The sequence below is a fragment of the Myotis brandtii genome, unplaced genomic scaffold, assembly GCF_000412655.1.
Source record: "Myotis brandtii unplaced genomic scaffold, ASM41265v1 scaffold105, whole genome shotgun sequence".
In the NCBI taxonomy this organism is placed as follows: Eukaryota; Metazoa; Chordata; class Mammalia; order Chiroptera; family Vespertilionidae; genus Myotis; species Myotis brandtii.
In genome coordinates, this window is record NW_005353538.1 from 2,406,755 (window position 1) to 2,425,217 (window position 18,463).

At 54.2% G+C, this 18,463-nt stretch overlaps 1 protein-coding gene across 1 annotated transcript in view; it reads left to right on the forward strand.

Annotated features, from left to right (window-relative positions):
- Positions 1 to 18,463, forward strand: part of DSCAML1 (Down syndrome cell adhesion molecule like 1) — a 313,708-nt gene that overhangs the window by 284,481 nt on the left and 10,764 nt on the right. The window contains exons 21-27 of the mRNA XM_014540006.1: positions 8,245 to 8,385; positions 13,699 to 13,852; positions 16,048 to 16,165; positions 16,423 to 16,586; positions 16,848 to 16,946; positions 17,590 to 17,778; positions 18,141 to 18,428. Of these exons, the coding sequence (XP_014395492.1) occupies positions 8,245 to 8,385; positions 13,699 to 13,852; positions 16,048 to 16,165; positions 16,423 to 16,586; positions 16,848 to 16,946; positions 17,590 to 17,778; positions 18,141 to 18,428 (1,153 nt within the window). The remainder of the gene's footprint in view (positions 1 to 8,244; positions 8,386 to 13,698; positions 13,853 to 16,047; positions 16,166 to 16,422; positions 16,587 to 16,847; positions 16,947 to 17,589; positions 17,779 to 18,140; positions 18,429 to 18,463) is intronic.

Consider the following 18,463-nt stretch of genomic DNA (forward strand, 5'->3'; position numbering starts at 1 on the left):
CCGCCCTTCCCAAGGAGAGAGGCAGGAGCAGAGCCGTCCTCTCTCCGTCCCTGGGAGGCCTGGGCCCTGCTTTGGGAGAAGCAGCCCACAGTGGTGGTGAGATGCCCCCGACTCCTAAGGAAACAGAGAAGCAACCGTCCCCTCCCCCCAGCACTAGGCCAGGAGCAGATATGCTCTCCTCCCTCGCCCACGGGCACCCTTTTGCGGCACCTGCTCCCTGCAATGCTCACCTGATTCTCTGGACACAGACGGCTGGGGCTGAGGGGGAGCAGGAGCATCACCCACGCATCGTGGGTTAGGGACCTGGCGGTCACCCTGCAGAGGCCCCAGCTGGGGAGGGACGGCATGTGCCTCCGTGGGGCTACGGTCTGGAGCCCTCCCCGGGGGCGGAAATGGAGGGAAACCTGAAATAAGGAGCCAAGACTCAAGGCGGAGAAACGAGCGAGGGCGTGGGGGGAGGCTGGGAGCTGAGTCAGTCCGGAGAGAACAGACCTCGGGAAGGCCAGCCTTCCATCCGCGACCCAAGCTGCAAGCTCACCTCCCCCAAACCCGTGGCTTCGGAGCCAGGCGCTATGTTCTCAGGAGCATTGGCTTATGTGAGACATCGTGTTGCTATGGTTCCCTCCCACTCAGCCTCAGTTTCTCCAGTCTCGGGTCTGCCCATACAGTTTGCCAGAAGGTGCTGAAGGGACTGGAGGAGTGGGGAAAAGGACTCGGGCTGGGAGTGGTGATGAAGTTCCGGAGCAGCAGGGGCTCAGGGGCCAGACCCGTTTCCAGCTCAGCATAATGCCCCCCCTTCCCACACCCCTCCCTTTCCATCAGATCAGCCCCTCCCCACCTTCAGCTCTGAGCAATTAAGTATTTTCCAACCTCCTGCCCTGCTCTTCCTGTCACCAAGCCCCCCATCCGGGCCTCCTGGGACAGCTCCAGGCAGAGCCACCTGCTCTTGTGTGGAGGCTGAGCAGGTATGTGCTCACAGCTCCATCCAGGATCAGGGCCACACACAGGCAGCCTCTGGAAGTGAGCCCTGGGCCCCCGACTTCCTGCATTCCATCCTCGGGCAGTGCCTGAGCCGTAAGCACCTGCGAGCGTTTAACTGACCCAGGGGAGGCCCATTAGGGAGCCCAGAGGCCAGGGAGCACCAACCCTCCTGCAGGGAGCTTTCAACCTCGGGTCTGGAGCTGCCTCAGAGCCACACACAGAGGTGCCCACAGGCAACAGAGCCACACACAGGTGCCCACAGGCAGCAGAGCCACACACAGGTGCCCACAGGCAGCAGAGCCACACACAGGTGCCCACAGGCAGCAGAGCCACACACAGAGGTGCCCATAGGCAGCAGAGCCACACACAGAGGTGCCCACGGGCAGCAGAGCCACACACAGAGGTGCCCACAGGCAGGGCGAGGCCCCGAGCAGCAGAGCCACACACACAGGTGCCCATAGGCAGGGCGAGGCCCCAGGCAGCAGAGCCACACACAGAGGTGCCCACGGGCAGCAGAGCCACACACAGGTGCCCACAGGCAGCAGAGCCACACACAGAGGTGCCCACGGGCAGGGCGAGGCCCCGAGCAGCAGCGTCCTGGAGGGAAAGGGCCACTGCAAACCAGTCCTGTCGCTTACTGGCAAGTCACTCAAATGTGCCAAACCTCAGCTTCCTCATGATAAAATGGGGACAAGTTGTAAGAAACCAGTGAGCTGTAAAATCCCCTCTCACATGTCAAGTGTGAGCACATGGCGGTTGTGCTAAGGTTGCCACGGTGCTGACAATGAGTGACTGCGGCAGTAGGTCCAGGTGCCCCTCGGGAAGTGGTGTCGCCAGAGGGGCCGAGGCTGGAGGAACCCACTGCCCCACTGCCCACCCCACTGAGGTCAGATGAGGCCTCATCCAGAACGTGGTCAGACCTCGCATGCGTGTGCTGTGCGGCCATAGGTGAGACGTGAGCTTCCCAGCAGCCCTATGGGGTGGGCATTATTTCTTTTTTTTTAATATATTTTTATTGATTTCAGAGAGGAAGGGAGAGGGAGAGAGAGAAACATCAATGATGAGAGAGAATCATTGATCGGCTGCCTCCTGCATGCCCCACACTGGGTATCAAGCCCACAACCCTCAGATCTTTAACTGAGGAAGAGTCTTGACTAGTCCCAGGTTTTAACGGTGGAGGAGTGTAGGGCACTAATGACAGGAAGAAGGTGGGAGGAATGAGAAGTAGGGTCAGGGAGACCTGTGAGAACCTGTGGGCATCTGGGCAGAAACTAGGAAGGTGTGTGCTGGGGCGGCAGCAGTGAGGATGAGGGAAGAGGAGGCCGACCTTAGAGAAGCACGCCAGAGGACTTCCCTGCCGCAGTGGTGGACCAGATAACCCAAACCCACTCTCCCCCTTGCTGCGCACACTATAAAGTCTGGGTAAAATAGTGTGTAAAACACCTGCTTGAAGGCATCGCATGGCTGGCAGGAGAGTGAGGAATTACTGGGCCAGGATCCAAGGGAGAATGGAAGCCCAGAAGGGAAGCCTGGCATTTGGAACAGCTTTTCCCCTGGGAGACATTTGCTGAATCTGGAGGCAGTTGCTGAGCATCTGAGCAGCATTAGGAAGACATGAGCTGGAGGCCTGGGCCTGCCAGGGCATGGAGGTCTGTCTGGCAAACCCCTCACTTTGAGTTAAGACCATGCAGGACAGGATTAAAAGTGGCCAAAAGCAGACAGCTCAGCTTCAAATCATCTCAGTCAAGGACGTTATAGTGAAGCAACCCTAGGTTGCTAGTGCCCCAAATTGCAGGTACCTGTCAGAAACAAACATGAATTCTCTCTTTAGGAAAATTACATCACCTGAGACCTCAAATTAGTTTTACAAACAATTATGCAAATACTGTGCCTGGCATACAATAAAAAATAATAAATAAGAATAATGTAAACAAAAGCCAGTAGGAAAAAAATAGACAAAAGAAACAGACCCACAGGATTCCAAACAAAGGTGTGTTTTTTAATCAAATATGGACTTCCAAATAATTATTTGTACTATACTAATAAAAGGGTAATATGATAATTAGACTGAATAGACCGAACGTCTTCTGGACAAAGCCATGGTGGTGGGGGCCAAGGCAGAGGCAGTTAGGGGCGATCAGGCAGGCAGACATATGGTTAGGGGCAATTAGGCTGGCATGGGAGAGCAGTTAGGGGCATAAAGCAGGCAGGCAGAGGGGTTAGGGGCAATGAGTCAGGCAGGCAGAGGTGATTAGGGGCGATGAAGCAGGCAGGCAGATGGGTTAGGGGTGAACAGGCAGGCAGGCAGGTGAGTGGTTAGGAGCCAACAGTCCCAGATTGCAAGAGGGATGTCCAACTGCCGGCAGTCGGACATCACCCAAGGGGTCCCAGATTGGAGAGGGTGCAGGCTGGGCTGAGGGACACCCCACCCCCATCATGTACAAATTCCATGCACCAGGCCTCTAGTTCTTAATAAGATTGAAATTTTAAGAGAATTGGAAACTCTCAATTATAAAATCTAGAAACAAAAAGTACTAATACCTGAAATCAAAAACTCAATAGATAAGTTAAAATAAATGAGACACAGTTAAAGAGATAACTAGTGAACTGGAAGATAGGTAAGAAGAAAATACCCTCAGATGAGGATTGAAAAAAAAAAAGTAAGGATCTGTTTACAAGAAATAGGAAAAAATAATGTGAGCGGGTGGGCAGACAATATGCCCACTCCATCCATGCTGCCCAATTCCACTACATCATCCCACAGGCCAATTCCACCTCTGCCATGGGAGCACAGAAAGACAAATGAATGGAAAATAAAAGAGCAAGTAAGACATAGAGCAGCGATTTTCAAACTTGACTATACATACAAATCACTTGGGGATCATGTTAAAATTCAGATTCTGTGTTAGTAGGTACAGGGTGAAACCTGAGATTTTGAATTTTTAACATGCTCCCAGGTGATGCTGCTGCTGATCCATGGAACACATTTGGAATATAAAGGTCACAGAGGATACAAGGAGATATTCCAAAGAAGAGGAGAAAGACAGTGGGGCAGAAGATAAAATGTCTGAAAACTTTTCAAAACTGTTGAAAGATATCAAGCCACAAATGCAAGATCTACAAACTCTACAGGCAATAATGTAAAGAAATCCATGCCTAGGCTCATCATAACAAAGCTGCTAAACAAAAAATACAAACAAAAAAATCTTAAAAGAAGGCAAAGGAAAAAAAGACCAGTTACCTTCAAACGACAACAATTAGATTGTCATCTAATTTATCAGAAATAATGGGAGCCAGAAAACAATGCAATGGCATATTTAAAGTATGAAAGAAAAGTAGTTATCAACCTATGACTGTATACCATGCAAAAATATCTTCAAGATTAAAATGAAATAAAGAAATTTTCAGACAAAGACTGAGGGAATTTATCATCAACACACCTACCCTAGAAAAATATTAAAGAGCATTTTTTAGCTAGAATGAAAATGAGCCCAGGTGGAAGCTTAATGATGCAATAAGGAAAGAAGAGCAATTAGAAGGTGAATATATGGGTAAATATCAATTAATATTGACTATATAAAAATGATGATGATGATAATGTTATCATCTTAGGGAGGATCTAAAATATATGCAGAATTGAAATGTGCAACGATGGCATATACATTGGAAGAGGGCAGCTGGAAGTTCTAAGTCTCTTGCATTGGCTGAGAAAAGTGCCAATTAATGATATCAGACTTTGGTAAGTTAAAGATTCATGGTTTAATCTGTTCAGTAACCACTAAAAGTAATTAAAAATTATATAATAGCCAAACTAATAGAGTGGGAGAAATAGAGTATTTTTAAGATACTCAATCCAGAAGAAGGCACAAAAGGAAAGAAAAGCAAAATAGTGGGACAAATAAAAAATATTTAGTAAGATAGAATATTTAAACTCAAATACATTAATAATTGCATTAAAGATAAATTGACTAAGTTCTCCAATTAAAGAGTAAACACTATCAAACTGGCTAGCAATGAAACAAAACCCAAATATGTGCTGTTTATAGGAGACATCTAAAACATGAAAGTATAGAACAGTTCAACATGAAAGGGTGTAAAAAAATAAAAGGCATACCATGCAAACCCGTCTAAGAGAAAACTGGAATATTAATATCAGACATAGTAGGCCATAAGGCAAAAAGAGTTATCTATATATATAAAAGGCTAAGTGTCCATCTGACTGGTAGATAAGATGTGCACTGATCACCACGGGGCAGACGCAAGATGCAGGAGCTGCCGTGACGCGCACTGACCATTTAACAATAAACAGCACCATGGACCTGGCGCCGACAAACCAACACTCGGCTGCCCCTGTTATGGGTTCAATCAACGAGATAGACCACCGACTCAAAATTTAAATTTTAAGAGCCTTTATTAAGCTGGCCAGCTGACTACAGCCACGTCCCTCCCGTAAGAGCCTCGCAGCTTGCAGTGCCGACCGAGAGTACAGCAAAGCCTTTTATCCGCAATACTACAAAGTATTTCCAAAAAAAAGAAAAAACAAACTGCAAAGCAGTTCATTAGCCGTTTCTGATACTGGCAGGGTAAAAGTTCACATAAAGTTTACAAGTACAAACGGGAGGAAAGCAAGGTCACACCTGGCTGGGTTTAATCATAACACATTGCTTTTCTAGCGAGATAATTAGCAATTTTTCTCTCCCATGGTCCCTGCCCCTCAGCCCACTCAGTAATTCTTCTCTGCCAGGCCCCTGCCCCTAGCACATTCCCTGGTGCCAGGAGCCCTAGAGCCCCACTTCCCTTCCTGTTCTGCAAGGGCTCTGCTGGGTCATGTCCGGAGCTGGTGCCGTTGTCCACACTGAACTTCACTGCGGTTCCACGCAGCTGCCTAGCTCGACCCCCGTCCCATTTCCAATTCAGCTCCAGTTTCCTTCTTCCTCACTCCCACTCGGAAGGAAAGAGAGAAGTTCTCCACAGATACACCGTCACGTTGGTTCATCAAAGCCATTCTGATCACGCGACTCCCTGGCCAGACCAGCCCTTATTTCTTTTTGTTTTTGTTTGTTTGTTTGAACCCTCACCCGAGGATATTTTCCCCATTGATTTTTAGAGAGAGAGAGGGAGGAAGGGAGGGAGAGAGGAACATCAATATGAGAGACACACATGGATTGGTTGCCTCCTACAAGCGCTCCAACTGGGGCTGGGGTTTGAACCTGCAACCCAAGTATGTGCCCTTGACCAGGAATGGAACCCGGGACCCTATGGTGCATGGGCCGGCACTCTAACAACTGAGCTACACCGGCCAGGACTCCGCCCTTCATTTCGTTTGGGTGCCACACATCCCAAGGCAATCCGTGCTTTGACTGCCGTTCCGTGATAGTCTTTCTGTCTCTGATCACATATCACTTCCCTCCTGCAAAACTTTCCTTTTGCAAACGTGCCCCAGCATCACCCCACCCCCGTGCACTTCCAATAAGCTCTAAGAATGCAGAAAAGGAACATCTGTGCCCTGTGGTAGATAAGATGTGCACTGATCACCACGGGGCAGACGCAAGATGCAGGAGCTGCCGTGACGCGCACTGACCATTTAACAATAAACAGCACCACGGACCTGGCGCCGACAAACCAACACTCGGCTGCCCCTGTTATGGGTTCAATCAACGAGATAGACCACCGACTCAAAATTTAAATTTTAAGAGCCTTTATTAAGCTGGCCAGCTGACTACAGCCACGTCCCTCCCGTAAGAGCCTCGCAGCTTGCAGTGCCGACCGAGAGTACAGCAAAGCCTTTTATCCGCAATACTACAAAGTATTTCCAAAAAAAAGAAAAAACAAACTGCAAAGCGGTTCATTAGCCGTTTCTGATACTGGCAGGGTAAAAGTTCATATAAAGTTTACAAGTACAAACGGGAGGAAAGCAAGGTCACACCTGGCTGGGTTTAATCATAACACATTGCTTTTCTAGCGAGATAATTAGCAATTTTTCTCTCCCATGGTCCCTGCCCCTCAGCCCACTCAGTAATTCTTCTCTGCCAGGCCCCTGCCCCTAGCACATTCCCTGGTGCCAGGAGCCCTAGAGCCCCACTTCCCTTCCTGTTCTGCAAGGGCTCTGCTGGGTCATGTCCGGAGCTGGTGCCGTTGTCCACACTGAACTTCACTGCGGTTCCACGCAGCTGCCTAGCTCGACCCCCGTCCCATTTCCAATTCAGCTCCAGTTTCCTTCTTCCTCACTCCCACTCGGAAGGAAAGAGAGAAGTTCTCCACAGATACACCGTCACGTTGGTTCATCAAAGCCATTCTGATCACGCGACTCCCTGGCCAGACCAGCCCTTATTTCTTTTTGTTTTTGTTTGTTTGTTTGAACCCTCACCCGAGGATATTTTCCCCATTGATTTTTAGAGAGAGAGAGGGAGGAAGGGAGGGAGAGAGGAACATCAATATGAGAGACACACATGGATTGGTTGCCTCCTACAAGCGCTCCAACTGGGGCTGGGGTTTGAACCTGCAACCCAAGTATGTGCCCTTGACCAGGAATGGAACCCGGGACCCTATGGTGCATGGGCCGGCACTCTAACAACTGAGCTACACCGGCCAGGACTCCGCCCTTCATTTCGTTTGGGTGCCACACATCCCAAGGCAATCCGTGCTTTGACTGCCGTTCCGTGATAGGCTTTCTGTCTCTGATCACATACATGCACCATACATATAAAGCTCTCGCTGGTGCCAATTGCACGCGTGTGTTTTGATCTGTCATTGTTGGTCATGAATTTGGTTGACACTTCTCTTATAGAGAAAGGGCGAATAGCGATATTGAAATATGCACCAGCACACTAGTTAGAAATAAAAAAAGATACTTTGTTAGGATAAAAAACACCATTTACTAGGCACATAAAACAGTTCTAAATTTGTGTGAACTGAATAACATAACCTCAAAATATCTAAAAAGAAAAACTGACAGAACTAGAAGGATGAATAAACAAATCTACAATCATAGTGGAAAATGTCAACATACCTCTCCCAACAACTGATAAGAAAAAGAGTACACAGGATAAAGGGTAGATTCGCACAGTGCAGTTAGCACACCCGCCCAGCGGCCACCCGCAGAGCCCCGCACTCCACCACTGCCGAGGTGCACGGTGAGGGCCCTGGGACACCTCCTCCAAGAAGCTCGCCCAGATTGATCAGCCTCACTCTCCCCACCATGTCATTCTTTCCCAAAGGCTGTGCTCCTTCTTTCTCTAAACTGACCCGTCTTCTCCCTGCTCAGTTCCAGGTCCCCCCGCGGGCGTCAAAGCCGTACCTTCGTCTGCCAGCAGCGTGGTGGTGTCCTGGCTGCCCCCTGCCAAGCCCAACGGGGTGATCCGCAAGTACACCATCTTCTGCTCCAGCCCCGGGTCTGGCCAGCCGGTAAGCGGGCCCAGGGCTGAAGGGTAAGGGGACGAGAGGAAGAAAAAAGTCCCCTGTGGGTCAGCTGGCTTCCAGGCCAAAGCCCAGGGCTGTGTCTGTCTGTGTTTCTACCTAGGTTCAGGGATAGGAATGGGCACTTGTCACACGAGAGTGGCCGAAGCCTCATCCAGTGTCCATCTGAGTCAGTCCTTGCTCCAGGGGTGGCAAGGTTTCCCAAGCCCTGGAGGCTCCTTCGAGTCAGGGGTCACGACCAGGCAGGCCCGAGAGGGAAGCCGGGGCCGAGGCCCTTCTGGTCTGACTGACCAAGAAAACCCCTGGCAGGCCCCAGAGCTATTGGTTGCCTGGGCACTGGCTGGTCCGTGTCTCTAGAAAGGGGGTGCTTTTCAGCGTGGTCGGTCTGGGCGTGGAGGCTGCGGGGCTCTGCCCTGAGAGCCCCTTCAGCAGGGAGCCAGCTGGAGGGAGGAGAGGAAGGAGGAAGACGGAGGACAGCTGAGAGGGGCAGGGACATCTCTCCAGACCAGGGCCTGGGCCCAGTGCAGGTGAGCAGACGGAGAGGCTGCAATATGTGCCCAGACCCTGGAGTGAGGGGTGGCCCCCAGGCTGGGGCACAGTGCCAGCCCCTGCCCTCCCACTGAACCCTGGAGCGAGAGGATGAGGGCGGCTGCAGTGGCTATGCACCCACATCCCACAATACACACCCTCCCTCTGCCTCCTCTCCAGCCCCTCAACCGCAGAGCTGCTGGCCTGCTCTGGTTACGGGAGCAGGAGCCAGGACACCTGCCCTCAGCAGGCTTCCGGTCGGGGGGCCCTGGAGGGGCGACAGCAGTTAGGGAGTTGTGCGTGGGGCTGTCCTGGCTTCAGGTTGGTGTTGCCTTTCCATGCCGTCTGTCTGGCTTCTTTGACTGGATGGCATTTTGAATTTGTGAATTTCACCCACATTGTTGTGTGTGGCATAGACAGTCCACTCTCACTTCTGTGCAGATTTCTGTTTACGCACATGTTACAAGCTGTTATACACCCATGGGCATCTGGGTAGTTTTCAGTTCGGAGCTAAGACAAACGGTGCTGCCGTGGACGTTCTCGTGCGTGTCTCTTGGTGCTCATCATGCCTTTCCACAGCACGACACCCCTGCCCGCTGCTGCCTCCTGCAGGCGTCCTCCCTCTGTCACACGTTGGGTGGGCTGGAGGGCAGTTAGCTGCCCACGCGGGTCTCCCACACTAGTCCACGGGGCCTGTGAGGACAAGGGCAGCATCTTTTTCATCTTTGGGTCCAAGCTGCCAAACACTGTGCCTGGAACATCATTGTCATGAAAAGCGCGCAGCCTGGCACCCGCAAAGCCTCAGGCATCAGGCCGTTCCCTTCAGAAACGGGCTCTCCAGCTCGGTGTCTGCTCTTCGGATGATGAAGTCTTCCCAAGGGCTGGGCATCCAGGAGCCCCGCCTCCTCATTCGCGTGGGCTGGAGGAGCCCCCTCCACGGGCCCAGAGCAGAGCTGCTGCTCCCCATTCCTCCCTCCTGCTGCTGAGACGGGCCCTCCCTGCTCCCTCTTCGTGTCCCGAGCGTGTCGGGACCTCCTCTCTGTGGGAAGGTTTCCCATCGGACAGTGTCAACAAGGGGCCAGTGCGCTAGTGAGAGGGGAACTTCAGCCACATCCCGGGTAGGGACCCGGGGACCTAACCACCGAATTCCAAATACCTGCTTGACAGATCCATTTCTGAAAGGGCTCGGGGAGTGAGCGCGGGGCGGGGCTCGCCTGTGTGTGCGTGGCGTGCAGAGCGGAGGGTAGGCGTGCGGGTTGGAGACAGATGCACACGAGTCGAAGTGTATGAGCGTGTGTGTGCGCAACCCTAGAATAGACGTGGAAAACCACATGTGGCGCTGGCTCCCCACAAGTTACGCCTGGAGACAGCCGCGCTGCATGGAGTCCTGTTGGAAATTTCACCCAACACTTTAAACATTTGTTGTTTTTCTCTAATTATCAAAATAATGCAATTTATTGTGGAAAATTCTGTAAATATATAAAAGAAAGAAAGGAAAGCAAAAATTACTTATACTCTTATTCCCTAAAGAGAAGCACTGTCAATGTTTTGGTATTCAGCCTTCCGGTATTTGATCTGTACATATATTGTGGGTTTTAGGTGTATGTGTGTGTTTTGTTTTGTTTTTTAATTAAAATAAGCCCGGCCAGCATGGCTCAGTGGTTGAGTGTCAACCTATGAACCAGGAGGTCATGGTTCAATTACCGGTCAGGGCACATGCCCAGGTTGTGGGCTCAATCCCCAGTGAGGGGCATGCAGGAGGCAGCTGATCAGTGATTCTCTCTCATCAATGATGTTTCTATTTCTCTCTCCCTCTCCCTTCCTCTTTGAAATCAATACAAATATTTTTAAATAAAATTTTTACTTTCTTTTTTTGTTGTATTGTTGACACTATTACAGATGTCCCCTATCCTCCCCTCCCCCTTTGCCCACCTCTGAGTAGCCCCTACCCACCGTCTGTGTCCATTAGCTCTTTGGCTAATTTCTTCACCTGCTTTTATCCAGTCCCCCTCCGCTGCCCTCTGACATCTGTCCATCTATTCCATGTATCCATGCCTCTGGTTCTGTTTTATTAGTCAGTTTATTTTGTTCATTAGATTCCCCATATTAGTGAGATCATATGGCTTTTCATATAATATAGTGGGCACTTTCCAACACCATCAAATATTTTTTAAATATGATCTTAAATGCATGTTTGTACATACTCTATTTAACCACTCCTTCCATTATTCTATATTAATCTATTTTCAAATTTTCACCATTATAAATAATGTTTCATTGAGACATAAATGTCCCTATGCACATGATTTATTATTTCTTACAGTAAATTTCTGTAGGAATATTCTTAAAGTTTGCATAGACATTTGCAAATTACCCTTCAGAAAGTTTTCACCCATTTGTGTTTCCACTAGCATGGTAAGTGCATTCTTGTTCCTTGTGTCCATGTCAATCCAAAGTATTAAATATTTTTCATCTTTGCCAGTTGGATTTTTTTAAGTTTTTTTTTCTTTAATTACTAGTTGGGTTGATTATTGTTATATGTTTTTACTGGGGTTTGTTGTTGTTTTCATCGTTGTCAATTCATGTCCCTTGTTCATTTTTTATTTACATGGCTCATGTGTTCTTTTTCTTATTGATTTGCAAATACTCTTTGCATATTAAGGATAATAACATTTTTTATTATACAGGTTGCAAGTGTTTGCTAGGTCATTGTTTGCCTTTGATTCTATTTTTGGTGTAAAAATCTGTATATCAGGTTTTCTTTTCATATAATTCAAATTTATAAACCATTTCCATTTATAATTTTGCCTTTGCTTTTGTGATTAAAACACAGATAACCTATCATTTTTTCTTTTGTAGTTTTACTTGTTTTATATATTTTTTTTTATTGATATCAGAGAGGAAGGGAAAGGGAGAGAGAGATGGAAACATCAATGATGAGAGAGAATCATTGATCGGCTGCCTCCTGCATTCCCCCTACTGGGGATCGAGCCCACAACCTGGGCATGTGCTCTGACTGGGAATCAAACCAGGGAATCAAACCAGCGACCTCCTGGTTCATAGGTCAACCACACCAGCCGGGCTTACTTGTTTTCTTTAACCTTTGATCCACTGGAACTTTACTTGGGAGTATGACTGTATGTGTTTTTAAGGGATTTCAGCAGATTCTTGGGGAGTCCAGAGTAAAGGGAAGTGTGCTGGGTAAGATGCTAACGCCTTCAAGAGGAAGCCAAACCCTCCCTTCCCTGCGTAGAGAGAAATGTGCACGCAGGTGCACACTCACACGCACAAGCAGCTACACTCAGCTTTTCTTCACACACACACACACACACACACACACACACACACAATGCACCACACAGAGTAGGCAGAGCTGTATTGCTTTCTTCATTTGCAGCAGAGAAAACTGAGGCCCCAGGATCCCTAAGAGACATTGGAGTCATATGTCTAGTGAGAAGGGCAGGCAGGTGTTAAAGCCACTACCCACCCTACCTCATGCACGGACATGAGCACAGATGTGCACACAGCCCCCCCACTACCAGGGCCCAGGTGGCTCTGCACCTTCCCCCAGCAGGGACCTCCTGGCTTCAAGGCCAGATCTCCATGGGGGAGGGGGGAGAGGAGTTGGCCAGGGAGTTCTCCGTCAGTTGCAGAATGCCTGTGCCTTCTCCTTAGCACTTCCCTGCATACAGCCTGGGCCCCTGGTGTCAGTCATGGGGCCCTCAGCCCCACCATGGGCACAGAGAACATGCCTCTGGGACTGTGGAGGTCTGCCCCTCGGCATGTGATGAAAGCATCTACATGTCTGTGTGTCCGAGTGCGCATGTGCACATATGTGGGCACGATCCTGTGACTGCAGAGATAACTAATTATTAGCTCCCTCTGGCCTCAGGGCCCCCCATCTGTTCCGGGGGCTCCCCCTCCCGAGACTTCCGCCCTGATTTCAAAGAGGCTCTAGTGCGGTCCTCCTCCCCCTTCCCTGCAGCCGACCAAAAAATAACATAAAATGGAAGCCGCCCATCCCGCCTGCGCTGGGAAGAGGCTGCCAGGAGGGCTGCAACTAGCGCTTATCAAAAGCTCCTGCTCAAATTCATTTCAATATCTGAGCCTCTGGTTTCCACGGTAACATAATCTTTTCATCAAAGCAACTGGTAAAACCACTGGGATCTGATATTGTTTTGTTGGCAACTTGTCAAAACTGTCATTTGGTTAAAAAAAACCTATAGATTTATAGAACCTACAGCTATAGACAGGGTCTGCGCCGATAACCGGTAATGAAGTGCTGCCTGGGGAAGCTCTCGGTCCCTCGCCGCCCCTTCGCCTAACCCCTTCGCCCCGACGGACCTGGCTTCCTGCAGAACGAAGGAGCAGTGATGAGGGCTGGGGGGCCTCGCGTGCGGACAGGTGGGGGGAATGGAGCACGGTCATTTAGCTTCTTCCAGAAACTCCCTTTCTCAAGCTTTTGCTGGGACCCTCCCTCCTCTATTCCCCTCTCCCCGCTCCCTCCAGCTTTCAACCAAAACACACATCCCTGGCCTTGGAGCCGCAGTTGCCAGCCAGGGATGATCAGTGGTACCTGAGGCCGACCCAGCAGCCCCGGAGCAGGCCCATCAGCTCCCGGGCCACGTCCAGGGCCAAGGAGGCAGGATGTGCCTCCCTTGCACAGCCCCGAGGCCGCCACCTCTGAGCCCAGGGCACCACGGCGAGGTTGGGGCTGAGGGCTGGAGGCCCTAGGACCTGGGGTCTCAGGACGTCTTCGCCTCCGCCCCACAGGCTCCCAGCGAGTATGAGACGAGTCCGGAGCAGCTCTTCTACCGGATCGCCCATCTGAACCGAGGCCAGCAGTACCTGCTGTGGGTGGCGGCCGTGACCTCCGCCGGCCGGGGCAACAGCAGTGAGAAGGTCGTCGTCGAGCCTGCTGGCAAGGGTGAGCAGCCTGGGGCTGGGCCAGAGGGACAGAAGCTTACAGACGCTCTGTTCTGGAATTCTGGTTCTGCACAAATAGGGGATGTCTCCCTCCACCCTGTCTGAGGGGCTGGCCCACTGCCTCCCTTTTGCATCCACCAAGACTGGGCCTCTGCTGCCCCCTGCTGCCCAGAGAGCCTCACGACAGGTTTGAGGCTGCTCTGGTGCCTGGGGCTGGGGGCACGGAGCACCGCCCCCCCACTTCAAACTCTACTCTGGGGTTAGAGAAGGGGAGGCAGCCCCTTGCCGCCCCAGCAAACCCTTTGTCCCAGTGCTCAGCTCCTCAGAGGGGCCGAGGCTGGGTCCCTGCCTGCCAGAGCAGGCCCCGTCCTGAGCCTGGACCCCTCACACACAGGGGGCCACCCCGCTCGCTGGTTCGCTCCGGCAGAAGTCACACCGAGTGCGTATGGTGGAGGAGGCTCTGGGGAGAAGCCACACGGGTGGTGTAGCCTGTGCTTGGCCTGCAGGAGTGCCCACTGAACCCCTGACCTGGACACGCGTGTGCCAGGGAGCACATGCACACCACCTGACAGGGCAGGACGGTTCTGAGGCCACAGCCTGATGGAGACAGAGGCGGCCACACAGAGCTGCAAGGCTGCCTCTGTGCCAACCCTGAGGCGGGGGTGTGGCCACAGCCTCTGACTCGGGTTCACTATTTGATGCTGGGCTTCCCTGGGCCCTTCCTGCCGGCCCCGCCTCCTCCCACAGCCACCTGACCTCTAGCCCAGGGCCCAGGACCAGAACTCGGATGGGGCTGGAGGAAGGGGACTTTAGCTGGGACACAGGAGACATCAGCCCTCCCCTGACAGGCTCAGACTCAGCTCGCACGCTGGGCCCGCAGTGGGCCCGGCCCCAGCCCTGCCCGTGAACTTGACATCCCATTTACAGCTGAGCACACGCAGGGCCCACGGCCGGTGGGGCGGCTGTGACAGGTGGGCTGGTCCTCCTGGCTCCACACTGGGGCACTGTCCACGTGGCTCAGCATCTCTAACCTCCCCTGACCCTTCTTCCCAGCGGCACTACCACCGCCTTCTCCTAAACGCATCTCCTGCTGGAGGAATGGCTGAGAGGGAGAGTGCCCCGGGCAGCGGGCACTGGCCTGGGACAGGGGCTGAGGGGCTGTGTCTCAGCAGAAGGCTGAGCCTTCCCCTGTGGGCGTGAAATGTCACATCCGGGACTCTGTCCTTCCCAAAACACAGCCACACATCTCCCTGTCCTGTCCTCACAGCAGCCTGTGAGGCAGGCGGGACATGCTGTGCACCGAGCACCACACCTGCCCGGAGGGCCAGGCAGTTCAAGGCCAGCCCCGGCCACACGGTGGCCAGACGGTGGAGCCGGGCCAGAACCCCGCCTCCTGGCGCTCTCCCCGGGCCCCCAGGACCGCTCTGTGGCCCCAACAGAAGCCATCACCGGGGCCCCTCAGCTCCATCCGAGTCTTTCTGGCCTCCAGGCGTCCTCCCCGCTCGAGCCCCCCTTTCCTTCTCAGCCGCCCCCAGATCCTCCCTCCCGCCAAGGCTCAGTGCCGCCCACCCAGGGAGGAGCCTCAGGCCCTGCACCCCAGCCCTGAACAGGCCTCCTGCCCCTTAACCTGCCGTCCCCCAGGAAGGCCCTGGCTGAGAAGGCCCTCTACTCAGAAGCACTGCGGCGCTGGTTCATTTCCAGCCCTACTGTGCGCCTGGTGGCCGTGAGGTTCCTGCCAGGACCACCTCTCCCTGAGCCCCCACTCCTCCCATCTCTCCTGCACCCCCTCTCCTCCCCATCTCTACTGCACCCCATCTCCTCCCCTCCCCTCTCTCCTCCCCATCTCTACTGCACCCCATCTCCTCCCCTCCCCTCTCTCCTCCCCCATCTCTACTGCTCCCTACTCTTTCTTCCGAGAGCCTTGTTTCCATGAGGACACTCCCACCCCTGAGCTGGCCCAGCTGGACCCAGCAGTCACCCTCACCGAACGCACTGTTTGTCTGTGACTCCTCGGCCTCATGTGGTAGCTGACCCCTAACAGCACTGATAAATTCCCTGCACCCACCCCCAACCCCAAGTCCAAGGTTGAGGTCAGGTGGGAGAGGCAGGACTTTCTGTGAACTTTGGGGAGCCCTGAGAGGGGGGCCAAGGCAGTGCTGGGTGTAGAGGGGTGGCCTCACCCTCTCCTCTCTGTAGCCCCAGCAAAGATCATCTCCTTTGGGGGCACCGTGACCACACCCTGGATGAGGGACGTCCGGCTGCCCTGCAGTCCAGTGGGCGATCCGGCCCCGGCTGTGAAATGGACAAAGGACAGGTGTGTGGGGCCCGGAAGGCGGGTGAGCCCAGAGAGGAGCCCATAGAAGGGCTCCCGACTCCTCTCTGTTGGGAGTTCAGGATCTCCCTTCCCCAGATGATCGAAAGGCCAAGGTTCCTAGACAGCCCCGGAAGTCCTAAGTAAAGCCCCACGAATCAGGCACCCCTAGCAAGCCGCCTCCTGCTCCCAGCTCCATCTGCCCGCAGACCCGGGGGAGGCCCAGGGGAGGGGTGCGTGCCATAACCCATCCCCCACAGTGAGGACTCGGCCATCCCCGCGTCCGTGGACGGGCACCGGCTCATCCACGCCAACGGCACGCTGCTGCTGCGCGCGGTCAAGGCGGAGGACTCGGGCTACTACACCTGCACGGCCACCAACACCGGGGGCTTTGACACCATCATCGTCAACCTGCTCGTGCAAGGTGAGGCCCGTGCGGCGGGCGGCCAGGCGGGGCGGGACCGAGAAGCGGTGGAAACCCCATCGTGTGAGAGAGGGGGCTGTCGAATGGAAGAGAAAGATCAACCCGCCCCCCACCCCGGGAAAGTGACCCTCAGGGAAGGAGCAGGTGGGGGTGCACCCAGGGGTGGGAAAGCCAGTCCCTCGCCCTCCTGCCCATCGGGATCCCCCAGTCCCCATCATCAGAAGGCGGCCCTGTGGTGAGGGCTGCGGCTTTCCCCCACAGTGCCCCCCGACCAGCCTCGCCTCACCGTCTCCAAAACCTCCGCCTCCTCCATCACCCTGACCTGGATTCCAGGGGACAATGGGGGCAGCTCCATCCGAGGTGAGAGGGGCCTGCCTGAGGGGGGTGAGGGAAGGGCTTCCCCTGCTCCCACCACTTGTGCCGGGAATGCCCAGGGAGTGACCGCAGGAGATCCCCAGGGCGGGTGGGGGGGGAGGGGACGCGGGAGAAGTAGCACCCCGGCCTGGGCCTCTGGGCTTTAGCCACTGGGGAGCTGTGCAAACCCGGGAAGTCATCCTCTTCTCCGGGCCCCAGTTTCTACGTCTGCCGAGTGGACGCGCCCCAGGATGAGAGCTTCTCAAACCTGAACCCGCCCGTGACTCACCAGGTCCTGCAAGAAGCCCTGACTCAGGGCTGTGGTGGGCTGAGCGCTGCATGTCCCCAGGCGCCCGACTGCTGCCGCGGGCACACGCGCAGCACAGGGGCTAAGCAGGGGCCCTTTGAAGCCTCACGGCCTGCTTTTCTGGCCCCCCCCCCCCCCCCCCCCCCCCCCGCCTTGGCCTCTAAACCCCAACATGAGAACTGCAGAGAGAGCGGTAACACTCACCCAGGGCCTCCCACGTTTGCCTCTAAAGTACATGGGCCCCTCCCAATGAGCAGAGCCCCCTCCCCCCCGGAGCCCGGCCCCCACGAGGCCAGTTCCCTGGCCAGTACCTCGCCCTGAGCCAGGCGAACCTCCCCGCAGGCTTCGTGCTGCAGTACTCGGTGGACAACAGCGAGGAGTGGAAGGACGTGTTCATCAGCTCGAGCGAGCGGGCCTTCAAGCTGGACAGTCTCAAGTGCGGCACGTGGTACAAGGTGAAGCTGGCGGCCAAGAACAGCGTGGGCTCCGGGCGCATCAGCGAGATCATCGAGGCCAAGACCCACGGGCGGGGTGAGGCCGGGTGACATGACGGGGCAGGAGGGCGCAGGGAGGCGGGAGGCTACAGGGAGATGCCGCCTAGCTCCCCTCAGCTCGGCGTCTGGACGAATCCCAGTAGGAAACACGGGTCCCCCTTCCCCACTGGGGTGGCAGGTGCTTGTGCCTCTCTTCCTTCTGCCTGCATCTCCCTCCTTTGCCGAGGCCTTCTCTCCAGTCTTCCCGCCTCTCCCCTCCTCTTCCCTGGGCATCTCACTGCCACCTGTGCCAACCACTGCCCCCTGGAGCTGCTGCAGTCCCCAGGGACCTGGGCCAGCCCAGATGCATGACTCCCTCCCCTCCCAGTCTCTCTGACCCCTCTCTCCTCTGGCCCCCAGAGCCCTCCTTCAGCAAAGACCAGCATCTCTTCACCCACATCAACTCCACGCACGCCCGGCTGAACCTGCAGGGCTGGAGCAACGGGGGCTGCCCCATCACGGCCATCGCGCTGGAGTTCCGGCCCAAGGGCACCTGGGCCTGGCAGGGCCTCCGGGCCAACACCTCTGGGGAGGTATTTCTGACCGAACTGCGAGAGGCCACGTGGTACGAGCTCCGCATGAGGGCGTGCAACAGCGCTGGCTGCGGCAACGAGACGGCCCAGTTCGCCACCCTGGACTATGATGGCAGTGAGTCGGGAAGCGGGGGCGGGGGGGGGGGGGGG